The 23070-nt window shown below is 43.6% G+C and overlaps 1 protein-coding gene across 3 annotated transcripts in view; it reads right to left on the bottom strand.

Annotated features, from left to right (window-relative positions):
- Nucleotides 1–23070, bottom strand: part of Dip2b (disco interacting protein 2 homolog B) — a 246715-nt gene that overhangs the window by 46519 nt on the left and 177126 nt on the right. For all 3 annotated transcript variants that reach the window (XM_045151675.1, XM_045151673.1, XM_045151674.1), the window contains 9 exons: nucleotides 22161–22284; nucleotides 21538–21647; nucleotides 16898–17000; nucleotides 14035–14099; nucleotides 11720–11813; nucleotides 11141–11260; nucleotides 9802–9916; nucleotides 7845–7984; nucleotides 2810–2946 (listed from right to left, as the gene is read on the bottom strand). In XM_045151675.1, the coding sequence (XP_045007610.1) occupies nucleotides 2810–2946; nucleotides 7845–7984; nucleotides 9802–9916; nucleotides 11141–11260; nucleotides 11720–11813; nucleotides 14035–14099; nucleotides 16898–17000; nucleotides 21538–21647; nucleotides 22161–22284 (1008 nt within the window). The remainder of the gene's footprint in view (nucleotides 1–2809; nucleotides 2947–7844; nucleotides 7985–9801; nucleotides 9917–11140; nucleotides 11261–11719; nucleotides 11814–14034; nucleotides 14100–16897; nucleotides 17001–21537; nucleotides 21648–22160; nucleotides 22285–23070) is intronic.

Raw genomic sequence — 23070 nt, 5'->3', positions numbered from 1 at the left:
GGCCAGGGGTTCATAACCCCTTTCAGGCACCATCATGGATAACAAATACATTATCATACAGATGACAAACTAACCAGTGACATCTGGTATATAAATGCAGGCAATCATTCAAAGAGGATGGTAGAAGCACAGCTTCCTTTGTGCCTGGAGCTGTTCTCAGGTGTCCTTCCATTTGAGAATCATGAGTATGTGTTACAGAAAAAGAAGCTTGCCGGGCATGGTGGTGCATACCTTTAATCCTAGCACTTGGGAGGCAGAGGTGGGAGAATCATCGAGAGTTCAAGGCCACCCTGCGAGTCCATAATGAATTCCAGGACAACCTGGACCAGAGTGAGACCCTACCTCAAAAAACCAAAAAAAAAAAAAAAGCTCAAAGGACTGAAAATCATAGCTAGAGATATGGCTCAGAGGCTGAAGGTGCTAGCTTGAAAAACCCGAGGGCTTGGGTTCAATTCCCCAGTACCCATGTAAAGCCAGATGCACAAAGTGGAAAATATGTCTGGAGTTTGTTTGTAGAAGCAAGAAGTCCTGGCATACCTACTTAGTCTCTCTCCCCACCCCATCAAATAAATAAATGAACATTTAAAATAATGAGCAAAGCTGGGCATGGTGATATATGCCTTCAAATCTAGTACTCGGGAAACAAAGATAGGAAGACTGACGTGAGTCTGAGGCCAGGCTGGGCTACGGAGTGGAAGCCTACATCAATCAAACAAACAAACAACAACTGTGTGTGTGTGTGCATGCGCGTGTGCACATGTGTATGCGTGCTCATATGCTTGTGGGCACAACAAGAAATCAAGAAAAGGTGAACCAGCCAGGCATCATGGCGCACGCCTTTAATCCCAGCACTCAGGAGGCAGAGGTAGGAGGATCACCATGAGTTCGAGGCCACCCTGAGACTACAGAATGAATTCCAGGTCAGCCTGGGTCAGAGTGAGACCCTATCTAGAAAAAAGCAAAAAAGAAAAGATAAGGTGAACTGTCTGACCCCTTCTACAGGACTTTAAGGTCTCACTCTAGTCTGGGCTGACCTGGAATTCACTATGTATTTTCAGGGGAGCCTTGAACTCTTGGCAATCCTCCTATCTCTGCCTCCCAAGTTCTGGGATTAAAGATGTACACTACCATACTCAGTTTAGTAATTATAAGTTCACTGAGAAATTAATCACAGTAACTTCACTCACAGTTTTACACACACACACACACACACACACACACACACACACACACTGCACGAGCATGCGCACCAGTTTGCTTTTGAACTTAAAGCTATCCTCCTACCTCAGTCTCCTGAGTGTGGGGATTAAAGGCATGTACCACCATGCCTGGTTTCAGGACAGATTTTTAAAATTTTTTAATTTATTTGCAAGCAGAGGGAAATACAGAGAAAAGACAGATAGAGAGAGAGAAAGAGAGAGAGAAAAAACAAAACAAAACAAAACAAAACAAAACAACAACAAAAAGGGAGTGCCAGGGACGCTCTAGTCACTGCAAATGGACTCTAGCTGCATGTGCCACTTTGTGCATCTGGCTTTATGTGGGCACTGTGGAATCAATGCTGGGTCATTAGGCTTTGCAGGCAAGCACCTTAACTATTGAGCCATCTTTCCAGCCCCAGGACAGTTTCATTCACTCACTAATTTGAAAGAGAGAGAAAGAGGCAGATATATAGAAAGATTGGGTACACTAGGGCCTCTATATACTGCAAACAAATTCCAGACCCATCACCACTTTATGCATCTGGCTTACATGGGTATTGGGAAATCGAACCTACATCATTAGGTTTAACAGGCAAAGACTTTAACCACTAAGCCATCTCTCCAGACCCCAGGACAGCTTTTAATGAGTGATCTGGCATAGCATGTGCCACTGTTATAATACTCTCAAAATTAAAACTTTTAGTCTACCAAGCTCAAATTACGGTAAATTCACCAGAGAGAGTTTTGTAAGGCCTCATTCCCTTTACTTATCTAACACACATATAATGGTACTTCTTACATGCCATTAACTCATTTATTCCTCACAATAGCTATGCAAGGTAGGTACAATTATTAATCACATTTTTTGTTTGTTTGCTTGTTTTTTTCATGGTAGGGTCTCACTCCAGGCTGACGTGGAATTCACTGTGTAGTCTCAGGGAAGCCTGGAACTCATGGCCATCCTCCTGCCTCTGCCTCCCGAGTGCTGGGATTAGAGGCGTGTGCTGCCACGTCTGCTTCACATTTGGTTTTGACTTTGTGTTTTAAAAACACTTTTACTTAGTTGAGAGAGAGAGGAAGGGAGGGAGGTATAGAGAGGGAGATAGAGAGAAGAGAGAGAGAAAGAATGGATGCACTAGGGCCTCTTGCCACTGTAAAACAACAACAACAACAACAAAAAACTCTAGGCACTTGTGCCTCTGTCTTTATGTGGATACTGGGGAACTGAACCTAGACCTACAGGCTTTGTAAGCAAGTAACTTTAATCACTGAGCCATCTTCCCAGCTCTTGATTTTGCTTAATTTTGAGACAGGGTCTTCCTATGTAGTCCCATCTAGCCTCCACCTGGTAATCCTCCTGCCTCAGTCTTCCAAGTGCTGGGATTACAAGAAGATGCCACCATGTCCTGAAATACATTAAGACAAAGATGTTGGGGTGCAGAAAGGCTATGCAACTAAGTGAAGTCAGCCAGTGAGTGGCAGGATCAGGGTTTGACCTTAGGTATTTGGCTCCAGAGGACACTCCACAACTATTTATGCTCTGCCCCAATGGCCAGTGGATCTCCCTAGTGACATGTGATTTCCTGTGAAATGTTTATGTTATGTACCTCAAATGTAGTTTTGGTCACACCAGCAAGCCCGAAGTACATCATGCCTCCAGTTCTCGAGCTAACACAGATTTCTCCAATTTCATCTGTCTTGCAGAGCTGGGGAGGTCCGTCCGGTTTCACAATGCACATCATGCCTAATGCACAGAAAACACAAATAACAAGAGTGAGTTTCATATTCACAGAGTGGCATTAAGAATGCTAAATAGTGGGGCTGGAGAGATGGCTTAGTGGTTAAGCGCTTGCCTGAAGCCTAAGGATCCCGGTTCAAGGCTCAATTCCCCAGCACCCACGTTAGCCAGATGCACAAGGGGGCGCATGCGTCTGGAGTTCGTTTGTAGTGGTTGGAGGCCCTGGTGCGCCCATTCTCTCTCTTCTCTCCCTATCTGCCTCTTTCTCTCTCTGTCACTATCAAATAAATAAATAAAAATAAACAAAAAACAAATTAAAAAAAAAAGAATGCTAAATAGAAAAAAAGAAAAAGAAAAAAATGCCAAATAGGAACTAGGTGTGGTGATGCATACCTTTTTTAAAAAAATAAACATTTTATTTTTATTTATTTATTTGACAGAGAAAGAGGGGGAGAGAGGGAAAGAGAGAGAATGGGCACATCAGGGAGACGAACTGCAGACACATGCACCACCTTGTGCATCTTCCTAGTGTGGGTCCTGGGGAATCAAACCTGGGTCCTTGGCTTTGCAGGCAATCACCTTAACCGCTAAGCCATCCTCCGGCCCATGCATGCCTTTAACCCCAGGAATCTGGAGGCACAGGTAGGAGGACTGCTGTGAGTTCGAGGCCACCCTAAGACTACATAGTGAATTCCAGGTCAGCCTGGGCTAGAGTGAGACCACAACCTAAGAAAATAAAAATAAAAAACTAAATAGGGCTGGAGAGATGGCTTGGCAGCCATTGCACCTGCCTGCAAAGCCTATGGACTCCAGTGCAATTTCCCAGATCCACATAAGCCAGATGCACAAAGTGGCTCATGTGTCTAGAGTTTGTTTGCAGGCTGGAGGCCCAGGTGCACCCATTTTCTCTCTCTCTCTGACTCTTACTCTCAAATAAATACATAAATAATAAATAAATGAAATGTTTTTTTAAACTCTTAAAAAAAAAGAAAGAATGGAATGGCCTAAGCAAGGTCAGGGGAAGAGATTGGGTGGGGAGAGGGTAATCAAAATTTAAGAGGGTATGAATAAGCCATATGGAAACCTACTTTTTTAGATAATGGTGCAACCAGAAGCCATAGATTAATACTAGAAAAATTTCAGTGCCAGGGATGGGATACCTTCCAGTGAGATGTTGGACAGTGAGGTCCCCAATGGCCCCAAAACATTCCAGACCACTGCCAAGGCTCTTACTTTCTCACCAGAAAGAGATGGTAAGACCCTATAGCTGAAAACTCCACATGCGTGGGCTGCAAGATCATTAAGAAATTCAGCTGTGGCTGGAGAGATGGCTTAGCAATCAAGCGCTTGCCTGTGAAGGCCAAGGCCCACAGCTCGAGGCTTGATTCCATAGGACCCATGTTAGCCAGATGCACAAGATGGTGCACATGTCTAAAATTTGTCTGCAGTGGCTGGAGGCCCTGACACACCCATTTTCTCTCTCTCTCTGCCTCTTTCTCTCTCTATCTATCTGTCACTTTCAAACAAATAAACATAAACAAAAAAAATTAAAAAAGAAAAAAGAAATCCAGCTGGAGCTCAGCTGAAAACTTCCCCTCTATAGACTAGCTGACAGAAAGTTGGAATAAGCTATGCTGTATGCAGCCCTATAGGAGAGAGGGAAGTCATCAGTGGTGATAAACAGTAGTGGACAATGCAAGCCTGAAGTTTGGCTAGCCAGGACAAATAACCAAATGGGTACAATAGTGGCACACCTGTTCTGGGGAAACCAACTGCTCTCTGAAGGCCTGCTCCATGGGAGAGAATACATGCCTGGTACTGAAAACCTAGTAAAAGCCTATGACAGGGGAGGTCATGAGCCCTAGGGTATAATGCCTGCTGCTGTCTGGCGAAATGCATCTACTATGCTCATCAAACAGCCCTATAAGCACTTTTCCTAACCTTCATACCCACATATTAATGCTACTCTCACTTTTGGTTAGAGAAGCTTTTCTTTTCAGATGGTGGTGACCTCTGGGATGACTCAAAAGGTACCACAGTGCTTACAAGTAACAGAAGAGAGCTCAGCACTGAAACATCTCTATCATACCCTCCAAGGCTCAGGGTCCATTGTGGAAGAAGTGGCAGAGAGAATGTAGGAGCCAAAGGAAGGTCAGGACTGCTTACAATGCAATCTTCCAGACAAAATTTGGCCTTGATACATACAACCTTGCAGTGCCTAGTATTACCTGTCCACAAGGCCCTCATAATATGAGAAAATAATGGTGTCATAATAAAATAGAGACTAATTGAGAGGCTGAGGGGATACAATGAAGGGTGGATTTGTGAAGGGGAAAATGGAGGAGAGGAAGGAATTTCATGGTTTATTGTCTATAATTATAGAAGCTTTCAATTAAAAAAAAATGTTTAAACAAAACATCCAGGCATGGTGGCTCACGCCTTTAATCCCAGCACTTGGGAGGCAGAAGTAGGAGGAATGCTGTGAGTTTGAGGCCACCCTGAGACTTCATAGTGAATTCCATGTCAGCCTGGGCTAGAGTGAGACCTAAGCTTGGGGGAAAAAAAAATACCCAGAATGTCAAATAGGAGGGGCTAGAGAGATGGCTGAGTAGGTAGGGGGTTTTCCTGCAGAGTCTAACAACCTGGGGTCAATTCACCAGGACCCACATAAAGCCAGATGCACAAAGAGGTGCATGCATCTGAAGTTTGTTTGCAGCAGCTGGAGGCCCTGGTGTGCTCATTCTATCTCTGCTTGCAGATAAATAAATTAAAATGTTTTTTAGACTTATATTGTTTTTTTTTTTTAATATTCTATTTATTTATTTGAGAGCGACAGACACAGAGAGAAAGACCGATAGAGGTAGAGAGAGAGAGAATGGGCGCGCCAGGGCTTCCAGCCTCTGCAAACGAACTCCAGACGCGTGCGCCCCCTTGTGCGTCTGGCTAACGTGGGACCTGGGGAACCGAGCCTCGAACCGGGGTCCTTAGGCTTCACAGGCAAGCGCTTAACCGCTAAGCCATCTCTCCAGCCCTAAAAATTTTTTTTTTTTAAGCCAAACAGGAATACTTACAAAGAAAACTGAAACTGCATAGGTAAATATTTGAAATGTGAATTTAAATGTAAAGCAAGAACATATTATAGCTGAAGTGAATGCAAGGGTCACTGACTCTAGAAGAACTGTTAGACTTGTGCAGGGCAGTAAATTCAATACTCATTTTCAAGTATGTGCTAACATTCTGGGTTGGCAACTGCAATGAAAACTAGTAACATTATTACCTAGTACTTAGCTTTTCGTGTGAAGAATTGTAATTGAAGCCTTCACAGTCAATAAATCATGCAGTATTAGTGGAAGGCCAGCGTAATTATATCTTCCTAAATGTTAGAGAGGCTTAGAGAAATCATGTGACCAAGTACTGAATTGGTTTCTGAATCTGGACCTATCAGTTCCTTTTTGGAGCACTGGGGAAGGAACATAGGGCCTTATACATGCCAGGCAGGCATTTGACCATCAAGCTGAATCTCCCCACCTCCAGCCCAGGCCCTACTATTTCTCATGACAGATCCTTATGAAAATCCAAACGGGCTTTTGGCTGGCTCCTGAACTTCCGAGTCTGGTGAGCTTTCCTTGTCATTGCCCAGCCAGGCTGTGACTAAGGGAGACTGCCCTTCCCTGTACTCCCAACCGGGCTCTCTAACCCCTCCTGCCCTCCACATGGCCGGAGCTCTCTGTACGTTGTTCTCTTTGCTTCTTTTAATCTAATGCTCTCTAAACCTTACTCTCTGGTGTATGGATCTTAATTCTTCAAATTCATAAGATAAGATTCCAGGGTACTGTAAATTTATTGGTGCATTGGCATTTTGGCAAGGAACCCCCAAATCCTGGTTTCAAAAAGTGATAAAAGCATATCTGATGTTCACTTATAATGGCAAGAGCCCCCAGGAGTGCCCATATACACACACATGCAAATAAATAAAGTAAAATACTATTTTTTTTTTTTTTTTGAGGCAGAGTTTCACTGTAGCCCAGGCTGACCTAGAATTCACTATGTAGTTTCAGGGTGGCCTGGAACCCACAGTGATCCTCCTATCTATGCCTCCTGGGCACTGGGATGAAAGGCATGGCCACCATGCCTGGAGAGATTGCTTACTGGTTAATACAATTGCCTGCAAAGCCAAAGGACCTAGGTTTGAGTCCCCAGAACCCATGTAAGCCAGATGCACAAAGGTGGTGCATATGTCTGGAGTTTGTTTGCAGTGGCTGGAGGCCCTGCAGCACCCATTTTCTCTCTATCTGCCTCTCTCTCTTTGATTCTTTCATTCTCTCAAATAAACAAAAATAAAAAATATTTAAAAAGAAAGAAAGAACACAGCCAGGTGTGGTGGCACTGGAGAGGCAGAGGTAGAAGGATCACTGTGTGTTTTGAGGCCAGCCTGAGATTACATAGTGAATTCAAGGTCAGCTTGGGTTAAAGTGAGACCCTACCTTGGAAAAAAAAATCCAAATGGTGTCAAGTATGGTGGCTCATACGTATAATTCCAGCACTGGGGAAGGCTGAGGTAAGAGATTGCTGAGTTCAAGGTCAATCTGCGATACTAATGAGTTTCAGGTCAGCCTGGGCTAATGAGACCCTGCCTTAAAAACACAAAAACAAGGGCTGGACAGATTGCTTAGTGGTTAAGGTGCTTCTCTGCAAAGCCACAGGACCTTGGTTTGATTGCCCAGTACCCATGTAAGCCAGATGCACAAGGTGGTGCATGCATCTGGAGGTTGTTTGCAGTGGCTGGAGGTCCTGGTGTACTCATTCTCTTTTTCTCTCTTCCTCTTTACCTCTCTCAAATAAATAAATTAAATATTCAATAAAAAAAATAAAAGAATATCCAAATGGTACATTTCAGAACTCACCACCAGGCATTACATGTCCCACGTCCTGGACTGTCAGTGCTGAATTTTTATCTTCAGTATTAACCCGTATTACCCCGTAGCTTAACCCATTCATTGAGAGAATGGCTCTTCCTGGCAAAGGAGCCCCTGGAACTCCAGGCCTAAAAAGAAAAAAGTAAATAAGAAATCAAGTCGAAGAACATGACGCTGTGCGTGGTGGCATACACCTTTAATCTAGCCAGAGGGAGGAGGATCACTGTGAGTTCGAGGCCACCCTGAGACTACAGAGTGAATTCCAGGTCAGCCTGGGCTAGAGTGAGAAGCTATCTCAAAAACATAAAACAATACCTGGGCATGGTGGCGCACGCCTTTAATCCCAGCACTCAAGAGGCAGAGGTAGGGGGATCGACATGAGTTTAAAACCACCCTGAGAAAACACAGTGAATTCCAGGTCAGTCTGGGCTGAGTGAGACCCTACCTTGAAAAACCAAAGTAAATAAAAAATAAAAGAGGACAGGAGAGATGGCTTAGTGGTTAAGGCGTGTGCCTGCAAAGCCAAAGGATCCTGGTTCGACTCTCCAGTACTCAAGTAAGCCAGATGCACAAGGGGGTGCATGCATCGGGAGTTCATTTGCAATAGCTAGAGGCCTTGGCATCCCCATTCTCTCTCTGCTCCTTCTCTCAAATAAATAAATAAATAAAAAATTTTAAAAAATAAGAAAAGAAGACGAGTATGTAGGAACACAAAAATTCTCTTGTTACAATACCAAATAACCTCCATTTTTTAAACCCAAAAAGCATGAAATTAATCAAATGGGCAGGTAAGAAGCACAGTCAATGTTCAATCAGGTGGACAGAGTAATGTAAATTTAAGTCCATTATTATGACTATGTTGGTCTTGGGGTCAATTGTAGTGGCACATGCCTTTAATCCCAGCACTCAGAAGGCAGAGGTAGGAGGATCATTGTGAGTCTGAAGCCAGCCTGGAACTATAGAGTGAGCTCCTGGTCAGCCTGGGCTAGGGTGAGATCCTACCTTGAAAGGGGGGAAAAAAAAATCCAAACTGAGTATAGAGGCTCACAGTATAATCCAAGCATTTAGAAAGATTACTTGTTGGCCAGCCTGGGCTACAGAATGAGACCCTATCACCACAAAGGAAGGAAGGAAGGAAAGAAAGAAGAGAGGGAGGAAGGGCAGGAGAAGGAAAGGAAAATGAAGAGAAGAGTAGGGAGGGGAGGGAAGGGGAGAGAAGGAAGGAAAGGAAGGAAGAAAAGAAAAACATTAAAGAGGAAAGAAAAGAAATTGGGTATACTTTTATAAATGTACTTGAGCTATATAACCAAGAACACTAATCTAATCTATCCCTATCACTAATCTAAGATGATGCAAAGGATTTGGAAAAAAAAATCACAAATATGAGATAAGAACAATTAAATAATAAGTTGCTTCAAACTACTAAATAACTTTTACTTTCAGGATTATGAAGCTGAAAAATAGTTAGCATCCTTTCTTTTATATATTTTATTTATTTATTTATTTAATTTATTTATTTGAGAGAGAGAGAGAGAGAGTGTGTGTGTGTGCACGCACACACCAGGGCCTCCAGCCACTGCAAATGAACTCCAGATGAATGTGCTTCCTTGAAAATCTGGCTTACGTGGGTCCTAGGAAATCGAACCTGGGTCCTTTGGCTTTGCAAGCAAATGCCTTAACTGCTAAGCCATCTTCTCCAGCCCATATCCTTTCTTTTTATTTACAGTAGAGTCTTACTCTAGCCCAGGCTGACCTGGAACTCACTCTGTCGTCCCAGGCTGGTCTTGAACTCAAGGTGATCCTCCTACCTCTACCTCCCGAAGTTGCTGGGATTACCGTGCATTACCATGCCCAGCTTGTATCCCTTTCTTATCACCTGGAAAACATTGCATATTTTCTACAGGTTATAACACACCTCAAGAGTAGTGGATATCTTGAACAGTACCTGCGGATTGCTACAGTCATGGCCTCAGCAGATGTAGCACAAGGACAGATGGCCTCTGGTTTCAGTCCATGGCTTTGGAACAGACTCAGGAAGGCATCACAGGATGACACAGACCCTAAGGAATTGGAACAGAACCACTTGAAAGCTGAAATTATAGTGTTCATTACTACGAAAACCTGGTAAAGGGTGGGTGGCTGGTATATTTGTCAGGAGAGTTAGTATTATACTTCAGTCATTCCATACAAACAGTTTACAAGAGCCCGGGAGGTGGCCTGGTACATTTCAAGGATGAATGAATGTTCGTCTAGCCATGAAGGTCACTGACACTTTCAAAGTCACAATGCGGAATAAAACTACCAGAGACAGCACTGCAGGCCATGTGCAGGCAGCTGGCAAGCTAGCAGCTCTCCCTAAAGGGACTATGAAGAGCTGGTGCAAAGCAGTCCTGTCTTAGCTTCACCTTCATCCATGCAATATTCTCTAATTGTTTTCCTATTATGAAAGAAGAATACTAAACCCGGCATGGTGGCGCATGCCTTTAATCCCAGCACTGGGTAGGCAGAAGCAGGAGGATTGCTGTGAGTTCAAGGCCATCCTGAGACTACATAGTGAATTCCAGGACAGCCTGGACTAGAGTGAAACCCTGCCTTGAAAAACCAATAACTGAAAAATAAAAATAAAAAAACTTACAGAGCCATTGAGAGACTGTGGATAAAATGTAGCCTGTCTATGCCACAGAGTATTGCAACTAAATGGAATGAAGCTGAGACAAATGCTAAAACATGACGGAACCTGAGATACCCAAAACAGACACATCTAGAAACAAAGTGGAGTCAGGGCTGTCTAGGGCGAGGGAACTGTGGAGGGGAGGACTAAGAGAGTGACAAATAAAAATAGGAATGTTGTCTTTTCACAGGAAAATAAATATACTACAACCATCAAACTATAGACTTCAAATTGGTAAGTTGTACAGTTTGTGAATTATTTCTCAATACTGATGTTAAAAAAAAAACATACAGAAAAGGAGCAAAGCACCTAACTTGTTGAAGAAAAAAGATATTCTTTTTAAAAAGATTTTATTTTTATTTATTTATTAGAGACAGAGAAAGAGAGAGAGAGAGACAAACGGGGGGGGGGGAGGAAAAGAAAGAGAGGGAGAATGGGCACACCAGCCTCTGGCTACTGCAAATGAACTCCAGATACATGTGCCACCATGTGCATCTGCCTGCCTTATGTGGGACGTGGAGAATCGAACCTGAGTCCTTAGGTTTCACAGGCAAGCGCCTTAACCACTAAGCCATCTCTTCAGCCCAGACAAAGACATTCTTAGGGTACTCACAGGGGTTGGCTCCATCAGTGACAATTAACATGCGAAGAGAAGCCAGGCTCACATCCCTTTGGTCCCGATGTGCCATCATAGCCCAGTGCAAGTCTCGACATTTCACTAATGCTACCTTGGCTGTAAATTCAAAGGAGACACATTAATATATTTCATATGCTGTAATAAAAACATTTTAAAACTAATTTTAGAAATAATTCACCTAGAGAAAAAAGTTTTTAAATTTCAGAGATTGTGCCAGCTGCTCGCTCAAAAAAGTTCCACATTCAGACACCTGACTAGACATATATCTGTTTTCTGACTGTGACCTCCAGACAGGTCACATTATCCCAGCCAAGGACTTGAGAAAACATAGCACTCAATAAATCTAATTCTGGGCTCAAATTTTGGAAAATTTATCTCAATTCATTAGGAAGGGCATAAGTGTAATGAAACAGACAACTTACCCAATCCTATAGTAACTGAACTCTAAAATGTGTTAATCCACCAACATGAAGAAATGTGGCTTTACAGGGGCAATCTGAAAATCCTCAAAATCTTAATTCAAACAGGCACAAAATTAAAGCTGTAGGTGATTACCTTTGTGGGCATGGACTCTCTGAACCCAAGAAAGAGGACAGGTCTTCATAACAGAGTACGGGACACTAATTGTATGCATCTTATTCATTATGTTCTGAGAAGAATAGGAATATAAAAATTAATAAAAATACATATCTAGTATTTTTTTTTTCTGAGGTATGGTCTCACTCTAGCCCAGGCTGACCTGGCATTCACTTTGTCGTCTCAGGGTGGCCTTGAACTCATGGTGATCCTCCTACCTCTGCCTCCCAAATGCTGGTATTAAAGGTGTGTGACACCATGCTGGGCTTCATATTTAGTATTTTAAAACTACTTATACTCTTAATCTTATGAAAGTATTATTCAAATATATATTCTATGAAAAAAATCTTTGAGATATTAGCAACAGGGCTGTAGTACATCTGATACCTGTTATCTAACAAGAGTTCCCTCCTCTTTGTCCCAGCCCACATGTATACTTGTCCTCATAGAAATACAAAGTATTGGGCTGGAGAGATGGCTTAGCGGTTAAGTGCTTGCCTGTGAAGCCTAAGGACCCTGGTTCGAGGCTTGATTCCCCAGGACCCATGTTAGTCAGATGCACAAGGGGGCGCACAAGTCTGGAGTTTGTTTGCAGTGGCTGGAGGCCCTGGTGCGCCCATTCTCTCCCTCTCTCTCTCTCTCTCTGCCTCTTTCTTCCTCTGTCTGTCGCTCTTAAATAAATAAATAAACAAAATTTAAAAAAATCAAAGAAATATAAAGTATTGTAAATCAACTAGTTTCTTTTCATGAGCTAGTCCACAGATAAATCTAAGTACCAAAGTATAAGAGAGCACATAATTCTATTTGAACTGCTGTATAGTATCCCAGAGTACAACTTTATCATAATCTTGGGCATTTCCCCATTACTGACAAAGTCTTACTACTACAAATACTGTTGGAAGGAACGCAGCTGCACTCACTTCCCTGGGCTGACATGCAAGCGCTTCTCTAGAGCAGACATGCAAGAGCAGCCCTTGGAGTCAGGAGGTTGGTGCTTTGTTTGTTTTGTCTTTTTTGAGGTAGGGTCTCACTCTGGCCCAGGCTGACCTGGAATTCACTCTGTAGTCTCAGGATGGCCTCGAACTCATGGCGATCCTACCTCTGCCTCCCGAGTGCTGGGATTAAAGGTGTGCGCCACCACGCCCGGCTTACGGGGGATATTTCTTGAAGTAGAATTCACTCTGTAGTATCAGGGTGGCCTCGAACTCATGATGATCCTCCTGCCTCTGCCTCCTGAGTTCTGGGAGTAAAGGTGTGCACTACCACGCCTGACATGGTTGGTACTTTTTAATATGGATGGGTGATGTTAGAGTGCCCCTGGCCCACCTAGAGTTCTCCTCCTGCTAAGGCTGGCCACAGACCACAAAGGTGGGTAGATCCTTATAAAACAAGATGTATGCCGGGTGTGGTGGCACATGCCTTTAATCCCAGCACTTGGGAGGCAGAGGTAGGAGGATCGCTGTGAGCTCGAGGCCACCCTGAGACTACATAATGAATTCTAGATCAGCTAGGGCTAGGTTGAGACCCTACCTTGAAAAGAGAGGGGGAGAGAGAGAGAGGGAGAGAAAGCGAGAGCGAGAGTGAGAGCGAGGGGGGGGGGGAGAAAGAAAGAAAGAAAGAAAGAAAGAAAGAAAGAAAGAAAGAAAGAAAGAAAGAAAGAAAGAAAGAAAGAAAGGAGGAAAGAAATCCATCTCCCTGTTTATTACAGGTGTTTCTATCCAGACCTGTTATCTATCCTACCACTTCCACCAAGCAGATCTAAGATATTCTCCCCAGTGGAGTAATGAAGTCTTAGGGTTTTGTTTGTTTGAGATGGTCTCACTCTAGCCCAAGCTGGCTTGGAACTCATCCTATAGCCATAGCTGGCCTCACACTCACACTGGATAAAATACGTTAAATAACTGCCACATAACAGGTCCATGCTACAACTCAAAACCAGGAACAATGGGGCTGGGGAAATGGCTTAGTGGTTAAGGCATTTGCCTGCAAAGCCTACGGACTAAGCTTCAATTCCCAGGACCCATGTAAGCCAGAAGCACAAGGTGGCGCATGTGTCTGGAGTTCATTTGCAGTGGGTGGAAGCCCCAGCACACCCATTCTCTCTCTTTCTTTCCAAATAAGTAAATAAATTTAAAAAATTAAAACATTTTATCCAATGGAAATGTTAGATATCCTCAAGAAAAAGGTTAGCAATCCTTCGGGAGTGCTGATTTCAGCAGCTCTGACAGGTGCACTAGTTAGCCCGCATGACAAGCGCACCTTAGAGACCACAGGCTTGGTTGAGAACAGCTTACCGCAAACATGCCGTGCCACAGCCCAGCATCCTTCTTAAAGTCTAAAACATTTACTACTGTTTCTCCTAAAAGAGAAAAGAGTATAAGAAAATCATCTTATCTTATCATCATATATCTTTTAATATTTTATTTTTTATTAGAGAGCAAGAGGGACAGAGAGGCAGGTAGAGAAAGAATGGGTACACCAGTGCCTCTAGCCACTGCAAACGAACTCAGACACATGTACCATTTTGTGCATCTTGGCTTATATGGGTCCTGGAGAATCTAACCCAGATCCTTAGGCTTTGCAGGCAAGTACTTTAACCACTAAACCATCTATCTCTCCAGCTCGTGTGTGTGCGTGCATGTGTGTACACATTACCAGAGCTTGTGAAAATGGAAAGCTTAGGAAACTGGCTCGAGCTGGAGAGATGGCTTAGCTGTTAAGATGCATGCTGTGAAGCCTAAGGACTCAGGTTCAATTCTCCAGGTACCATGTAAGCCAAACGCACAAGGTGGCCCATGTGTCTAGATTTGTTTGCAGTGGCTAGAGGCCCTGGCACACCCATTTTCTCTCCCTCTCCCTCAAAATAAACAAACAAAAACCAAAAACTTCCGGCTTAAAGAAGAATGAACAGAAAAGGGACTGGAGAGATGGTGGCTCAGTGGTTAAAGTGCTTTCCTGCAAAATCTAAGGACCCAAGTTTAATCCCCATATAAAGCCATAAATGCACAAGTCTGGAGTTCACTTGCAGTGGCTAGAGGCCCTATAATGCCCATCTCTATCTGCCTCTTTCTCGCTCTCATAAATAAATAAATAAAATAAAATAAAGTATTAAAAAAAAAAACAAGAGTTGAAGGAATGCTTTAGTGGTTAAAGTGCTTGCTTACTTGCAAAGCCAAAGGACCCAGGTTTGATTCCCCCAGCTGGAGGCCCTGGAGCACATATTCTCCTTCTCTCTACCTCTTTCTCTCTCTCCCAAGTAAGATAAAATAAAATAAAAATAAATAAATAAATAAATAATAAAAATCAGGCTGGAGAGATGGCTTAGTAGTTAAGGCACTTGCCTACAAAGCCAAAGGAACCAGGTTTGATTCCTCAGGACCCATGTAAGCCAGATGTACAAGGTGGCGCATGCATCTGGAGTTTGTCTGCAGTGGCTGAAGGCCCTGGTACATCCATTCTCTCTCACACACACAAAGTAAATCAACAGAAGAACAGAGGAGCAGGGCACCAGGACACGGCCTTTCTGCTCTGGCACCATGGCAAGGGTACTGCGTCACAGGTAAGCGCACCCTGACGCAAGCAAATGCACAGGGCCCTGTGATGACACAGCCAAAAGAAACAAACCCTGACATTATATAATTTTTGTTTTTTTGAGGTAGGGTTTCACTCTAGTCCACACTGATCTGGAATTAACTATGTAGTCTCAGGGTGGCCTTGAAATCACAGAGATCCTTCTACCTCTGCCTCTCGTGTGCTGGGATAAAAGGTGCATCCAGAAAAATAATTTTTTTTTAAACAGGTTCTCATCTCACATAGCTTAACCTGGCCAGGAACTCAGTATGTACCCCAATTTGGCCTTGAACTAATGCAAACCTCTGATTCTGCCTTCTGAGTGTTAAATTCACAGATATGAGCCAATGTGTGTAGTTCAGAATTCCTTATTTTATTTCATTTGTATGACAGAGTGAGCGAGCAAGCAAGCAAAAGAGTGAATTGGTGTGTCAGGGCCTCTAGCCACTGCAACTGAACTCCAGAAGCATGTACCACCTTGTGCATATGTGTGACCTTGTGCATCTTGCTTAGTGGGTTCTAGAAGTCAAACCTGAGGCCTTAGGCTTCACAGGCAAGCACCTTAACTGCTAAGCCACCTCTCCAGTTCCCAGAATTGTTTTTATTTTAATTTATTTGTATTTATTTATTTACAAGGGTGGAAAGAGAAAAAGAGAGAGTGAATATGGGCATGCCAGGTTCTCCTGCCACTGCAAATGAACTCTAGATGCATGAGCTACTTTGCGTATCTGGTTCTACTTGGGTACTGGGGACTCGAACCTAGGCATTGCAAGCAAGCATTTTAACCACTGAACCATCTCTCCAGCCTTGAGAATTGTTTTTTTGTACGTTTTCCATTACTGAATGTCTTTCACACCAAATATACAGCTGGCAGCTCTCTACATATGGGAAAATGGAGATCCCTGAGAACCCACAGCTAATAAACAGATTTTTAAAATAAGGTTTTCTATTTCTTTCTTTTTTTTTTTTTGGTTTTTCAAGGTAGGGTCTCACTATAGCCCAGGCTGACCTGGAATTCACTATGGAGTCTCAGGGTGGCTCGAACTCACGGCGATCCTCCTACCTCTGCCTCCCGAGTGCTGGGATTAAAGGTGTGCACTACCACGCCCAGCTAGGTTTTCTATTTCTATACTCCACAAATTAACTTCACATATTTGGATTTTGTCTAGAAGTTGTATTCCTTTAAATTACAGCATACTGAGCTGGGAAGAGGACTTAGTAGTTAAGGACATTTGCTTGAGAAGCCCAAGAACCCAGGTTTGATTTCCCAGAACCCAAATAAAGCCAGATGCACAAGGTGGCACATGTGTCTGGAGTTTGTTTGCAGTGGCTAGAGGCCCTGGCACACCCATTCTATCTGCCTTTTCCCTTCTAATCTCTCAAATAAATAAAATAAAAATTTTTAAATCCCTTTAAAAATTACAGCGTATTTATGAAAAAGAAGAAAACAATGTCAGCCAGGAATGTTGTCTTGGAACATTTCCCTCTGAATCTGGTCATTAAGTGGAATCCAATCACTGAGCAGGCTGCGCCCAGTCACAGGAGTCGGAGGCTGACAATGAGGGCAGTCATGGGATGAGGTCTGACCTTCAGAATAATTGCAGGCCTGTGACAGCGCTTGGCAGTGGGACAACATTGCAAGCCGGGACACTGTAACTCCCATTACACTCCCTTCTTTGCTTGTTTTATACTGGAAAAATAAAACAGAAACAAAAATATGAGAAACACAATAAAATCGGTTATTTTAAACGACAACATCAGAGTCCACAAACAAAATCCAGATAAACTGTTATAATGGGCTGCATTTTACATGTTGAATAGGATCATCCCAAACTCGTCAAATAGAGGCTAGATAGGAGACAAAAAAGCTCAAGAAGACTGTGTACAAAAAGCACTGTAAATCAATACAAATTGTTTGCTAAATCTTTAATACCAAGTGACTTGAGTACATGAACTGAAGTACAATGCAAATACAGTCATCCCTTAATATCCACGTGGGACCTTCTTGGATACCACATTCTGCACATGCTCAGTTTCTCATACAATAGCACAGGACTTGCATAAACCCCGTACACATCTTCCTGTAGACGACAAATCAGCCCTGGCTGCTCTGCTGCATTGCTTAGGGACTACGACAAACATGTCAAGGGCATGTTCGGTCCACAAGCAGGATCTGTTTTTCTTTTTTTTTGTTTTATTTTTATTTATTTGAGAGCAACAGACAGAGAGAGAAAGAGGGAGGAAGGGAGGGAGAGAAAGAGAGAGAAAGAAAGAGAGAGCACTAAGCCATCTCTTCAGCCCCGGATTTGTTTTCCTTTAAGGCAGGGTCTCATTCTGCAGCCGCAGGCTCACCTTGAACTCATGGTAATCCTCCTACCTGTGCCTCCTAAATGCTGGGATTAAATATATGTGCCACCAAGCGTGGCCAGGGGATGAATCCTTGATTGTGGAACCTCAAGATACAGAGGGCTGACTGTAGGTATGTGTTAAGCACAGCACGATAGAGTTAGAGGTATGTAAGATGTGGTCCCTAAGACTGGGACTGCAGCTCTGTGACAATGTGCTTGCTGGGCATACACATGATCCTGGATTCAATCTCCAGTGGAGGGTGGGGGTAAGGGTTGTGGTTCCCACTCATAAGAAACCATCAACCTAATGATACAGCTTTGCTTTCATCCTCAATACCATACTGAAGTCATTTATTAAATGTGAAGGGCTGTTTGAATGAATCACCTCCCACAGCTCTGTGAAACACCTGATTGCTCTTTTCTAGGCACTATCTTCATTAGCTGTTATGACATTTCATTTCTCTATGTCTCTCACTCTCATTGCTCCTTCACCATGATATTTTTTCCTGGTTTTGAGACAGGGTCTCACACTGTAGCCCAGGTTAGACTTGAGCTTATGAGGTAGGCAAGACTCCTACTTCAGTTTCCTGAGCACTGGGTTTACAGGCGTGAGCTAGCATGGCCAATGCCATCTGTGATTACCCCTCAGATGTGGGTGCACCCTCAGAGTGCCGCTCTCCTTCCTGTTCTTTCTACTGCACTTAACCAGGTGTTCTCCAACTGCTATCAAGGCCTCTTCCTCAGAGAAACAGACTCAGCATCAAGGGTACCTCGGGGGTGTCCCTAGTCCCATGACGTCTACATAGCCAGCACTCTATTTATCCCCCACCTCTGCCCATGAAAACTCCTCCTGCTCTATGGTCTAGCTTACTGAGGATGCTGCCGCCTAGACCCAGGTGCCCAAGTCAGGAACTTGTCTTCCTTGTCTTCTCCGTCTGCAGGGTCCATCACCAGTCCTACCTGCTCCACTTCCCTACTGTCCGTCCACCTCATCCACTCTCTCTCCACTCACAAGCTTGGCTCGCCTGAACTACTGTGAAAGCTAGTCTTCCCTTCATAACCCAGCTAGATAGTCTTGTTTTTTTCTTTTTTTGGGGGGGGGGGGGTTCCAGGGTAGGGTCTCACTCTAGCTCAGGCTGACCTGGAATTCACCATGTAGTCTCAGGGTGGCCTAGAACTCACGGCGATCGATCCTCCTACCTCGGCATCCTGAGTGCTGGGATTAAAGGCGTGCACCACCACACCCAATTTATTTATTTTGAGGCAGGATTTCAATCTAGCCAGGCTGACCTGGAACTTACTCTATCGCTCAGACTGGCCTCAAGCTCATGCTAGGACGAAAGGTGTGCACCTCCACAGCTGGCTTTAAAGTAATTCTTATTCCTCTCCAGCTCACAACCCTCCAAGAGCTCCCTTTGACCCACCTACTGCTCTAAACCGACTAGCAGAACCCTGTGTGTAAGAGGAGGATCTCGAGTAAGAACTGATGTGGAACAGCAGGAGCCTATAAACACAGACGGCAATAGTTCTGGGTAAGGCAGAATTCTAAATGAAGGCCGCGTGACAGAGTCCTCTGGCTGGGAGGGAGAACACAGACACAGGGAACAGCGGCCGCTGAGATGGAAGAACCCAGAGCAGACTGGGCACTGGTGATCTGCTGCGTGGAGCGCGTCAGAGCCAAGGTGACAGACTAAACGTTCACCATGAAGTTTGCTCTCTGTGTACCAGCCAGTCTTTTAAACAAACTCAGATCTTTTCCATCTTTTTTTTTTTTTTTTACACATTTTATTTGAGAGAGAGAGACGGAGGGAGGGAAGGGGGGGGGGAGAGAGAGAGAGAGAGAGAGAGAGAGAGAGAGAGAGAGAGAGAGGGAGAGAATGGGCGCGCCAGGGCCTCCAGCCACTGCAAACGAATTCCAGACACATGCGCCCCTTGTACACTTGGCTTTCGTGGGTCCTGGAGAATCAAACCTTTTGCTTTGTAGGCAAACGCCTTAACTGCTAAGCCATCTCTCCAGCCCATCTTTTCCATCTTTAAAACAATTCTTTCTACAACCAACATTATTCTACTACTTCTCAACTACTACCAACTTTCTTCTTTAATAGTTTAAGTTATTTGAACTTATCTATATCACAAAATCATTTGCAGCAAGTGATCCCTTCAAATCAACCTTAAAAAAAAAAAAACAACTGCCGGGCGTGGTGGCGCACACCTTTAATCCCAGCGCTCGGGGAGGCAGAAGTAGGAGGATCACCAAGAGTTTGAGGCCACCCTGAGATTACATAGTGAATTCCAGGTCAGCCTGGGCTAGAGTGAGATCCTACCTCGGAAAACCAAAATTAAATAAATAAAAAAAATAAATAAAAACAAACTCTGAGCATGGTGGTGCATACCTTTAACCCCAGCACTTGGGAGGCAGAGGTAGGAGGATCGATCACCATGAATTCAAGGCCACCCTGAGACTACACAGTGCATTTCAGGTCTGCCTGAGTTAGAGTGAAACACTACCTCGAAAAACAAAACAAAACAAAACGAGGCTGACGTGCTTCCTTACAAATTTAGCACACAGCATGTCCCCATAGGCCACAGGGGTGGAACACATGCTGCCAGGGTCAGAGGTGAGCTTGTCTCGTGCAGAACGTGAGGATGGAACACTGTGGCATCAGGGTCAGAAAATGTGAATTTGAGACATATGACCTTTCATCTGCTTCTGAGGTTTTTTTGTTTTGTTTTGTTTGAGGTAGGCTCTCACTTCTAGCCTGGGAATAGTGAAATTCACTAACTCATGGCAGTCCCTCTACCTCTGCCTCCTGAGTGCTCCTGTCTCCTGAATGTGTTTCAAAGTGTTTAGTATAGTGCTTGGTGCACAGCAATTCTTTTTTTGTTTGTTTGTTTTTCGAGGTAGTGCCTCACTAGTCCAGACCAATCTGGAATTCACTATGTAGTCTCAGGGTGGCCTTCAACTCACAACAATCCTCCTACCTCTGGGATTAAAGGTGTGTCCCACCACACCTGGCCACAGCAATTTTTTTTAAATTTTTTATTCATTCTTTCTTTCTTTATTTGAGAGCGACAGACACAGGGAGAAAGACAGATAGAGGGAGAGAGAGAGAATGGGCACGCCAGGGCCTCCAGCCACTGCAAACAAACTCCAGACACGGCGCCCCCTTGTGCATCTGGCTAACGTGGGACCTGGGGAACCGAGCCTTGAACCGGGGTCCTTAGGCTTCACAGGCAAGCGCTTAACCGCTAAGCCATCTCTCTAGCCCAGGCCACAGCAATTTTTGAATCCACAGTGAAGCTTACTGCAGATCCATTTCGACCCTCCAGCTATCTATTATTTCAAAACCTTAATTATTCATTAGTTATCTTGTTTTCTTCAAGCACAGCCATTTCCTCTCCTCATTTCTCCACTGCTCTGAGTTCCTGGGCCAATGAGTCATTTTTTTATTTTAATTTAAATTTTGATTTTATTTATTTGACAGAGAAAGAGAGAGAGAAAGACAGAATGGGCATGCCAGGGCTTCCAGCCACTGCAAAGGAACTTCAGACACATGCGCCCCCTTGTGCATCTGGCTAACGTGTGTCCTGGGGAATCGAACCTGGGTCCTTTGGCTTTGCAGGCAAATGCCTTAACCGCTAAGCTATCCCTCCAGCCCAACAATAAATCATTTCTTAAACCTCTGTACCTCTCTATAGACTTCTTAGATGAAAGATCCATTTCTTTGCTACCTTTCTCTTGGAAGAGTACTTAAAATAAAATAATTAGAATAGAAGGTCCACATTAGAAAGCATTTTAAAAGCAAAAATATGTTAACTTCACAGAGCAAGAGACTCTCCTAGTGTATGCCAGGAAACACAGGTAATCTCAGGCCATACCTCGATGTATGCTGGCTCTGTGCCAGCAGGTGAGATGTGGGGCTGCCAATCTTTCGGTGGCTTTGAAAGGTACTTGGAATCTGTTACAACCCACTTGAGCCGAGGCCAACCTAAATTAAACCCAGAGTAAAAATTGAATTGCCAAAGCCATTAGTGAAGAGGTTTGTACTGAACTGGTCATTTTAAATACAAAGAGAGCAAGTTAAGATAGTTTCATAATCAATAACATACTTTTTCATTAGTTTTTAGTGATAATTCAATTATATGTTTTTTCCTAAGTACATTTGTTGCACATGCTAATCCAAGCTTTCATATTACCTCAACAACGGGGAAGTGCACGGGGCAGTGGAGGTCCACTGAGGTTAGTGCTCCAGCCTCCCTTTCCACCTGGAGCAGTTAGCTTAGTGGACAGAATGGCAGCCTTTCTCTACTAGCAGCATAAAGGCTAAGTGCATGAGTTGTGGAATCAGACAGATCTGGGTTCAAATCACTGCTGTGCCGTGTATGCAGACAAGTTACTTAACCTCTGTCTGTCAGTATCCTCACCTATAGAATGGGGATTATCAAGACATCTATTTCATATGACTGAGAATTAAATGAGAAAATACAAGTACTTTCCTCACCTTTAAACTGTACAATTTCTCCATTTGGGGTTTTTGGCAGACCCTTCAGACAAACTTCACTGGTCAGAGCTAAGGCGATCCCACAGCTCCCTAACAAGAAGCCAATCTGCTGACCTCCGGCATCCTGTGGAGAAAAAGAAATGAGCACAGTAGAGAGGGAATATGAGCACAGCATGCTCAAAACCCAGCACCTAGAGGGGCATGGACACTCATGGAGCCCCACCAATACCTGGCAAAGGTGATAAGCCAGTGACAATATGTTCCGCCAAATCTTTTCTACAATGATTTCCTAAGCACAAATCAAACATTTTAACTCGACTTGCTAATCATACATCCTACTCCTTTAAGCAAAGGAAATAAACTCTAATATAATTTATTATGTTAGCAAAGCAATTCAGGTCAGAACAAAATAAATAATGCAACCAGATACCAAAGGGCAAAAGTTTCAATGGACTGTTTCAAACAAATCCTAATATTTCTTTTATTTTTGTGTATTATTATTATTAGTTAATTTTTTTGAGGTAGAGTCTCACTCTAGCCCAGGATGACCTGAATTTCCCTATGTAGTCTCAGGGTGGCCTCAAACCCAGTGATCTTCCTATCTTTGTCTCTCGAGTGCTGGATTAAAGACATGTGCTACCATACCCAGCTTTTTAAAAAATTTTGAAAAAATATTTTTTTGTTTTTGTTTTTGTTTTTATTTTTCGAGGTAGGGTCTCACTCTAGCCCAGGCTGACCTGGAATTCACTATGGAGTTTCAGGGTGGCCTTGAACTCACAGCAATCCTCCTGCCTCTGCCTCCCAAGTGCTGGGATTAAAGGCGTGTGCCACCATGCCCGGCATACCCAACTTTTTAATGAATATTTTTTAAAAGCTTAAAAAAATATCATTAGAAAACCACACATTACTG

The sequence above is a fragment of the Jaculus jaculus genome, chromosome 6 (genome assembly GCF_020740685.1).
Source record: "Jaculus jaculus isolate mJacJac1 chromosome 6, mJacJac1.mat.Y.cur, whole genome shotgun sequence".
In the NCBI taxonomy this organism is placed as follows: domain Eukaryota; kingdom Metazoa; phylum Chordata; class Mammalia; order Rodentia; family Dipodidae; genus Jaculus; species Jaculus jaculus.
This window is presented reverse-complemented; position numbering and strand designations above follow the sequence as displayed.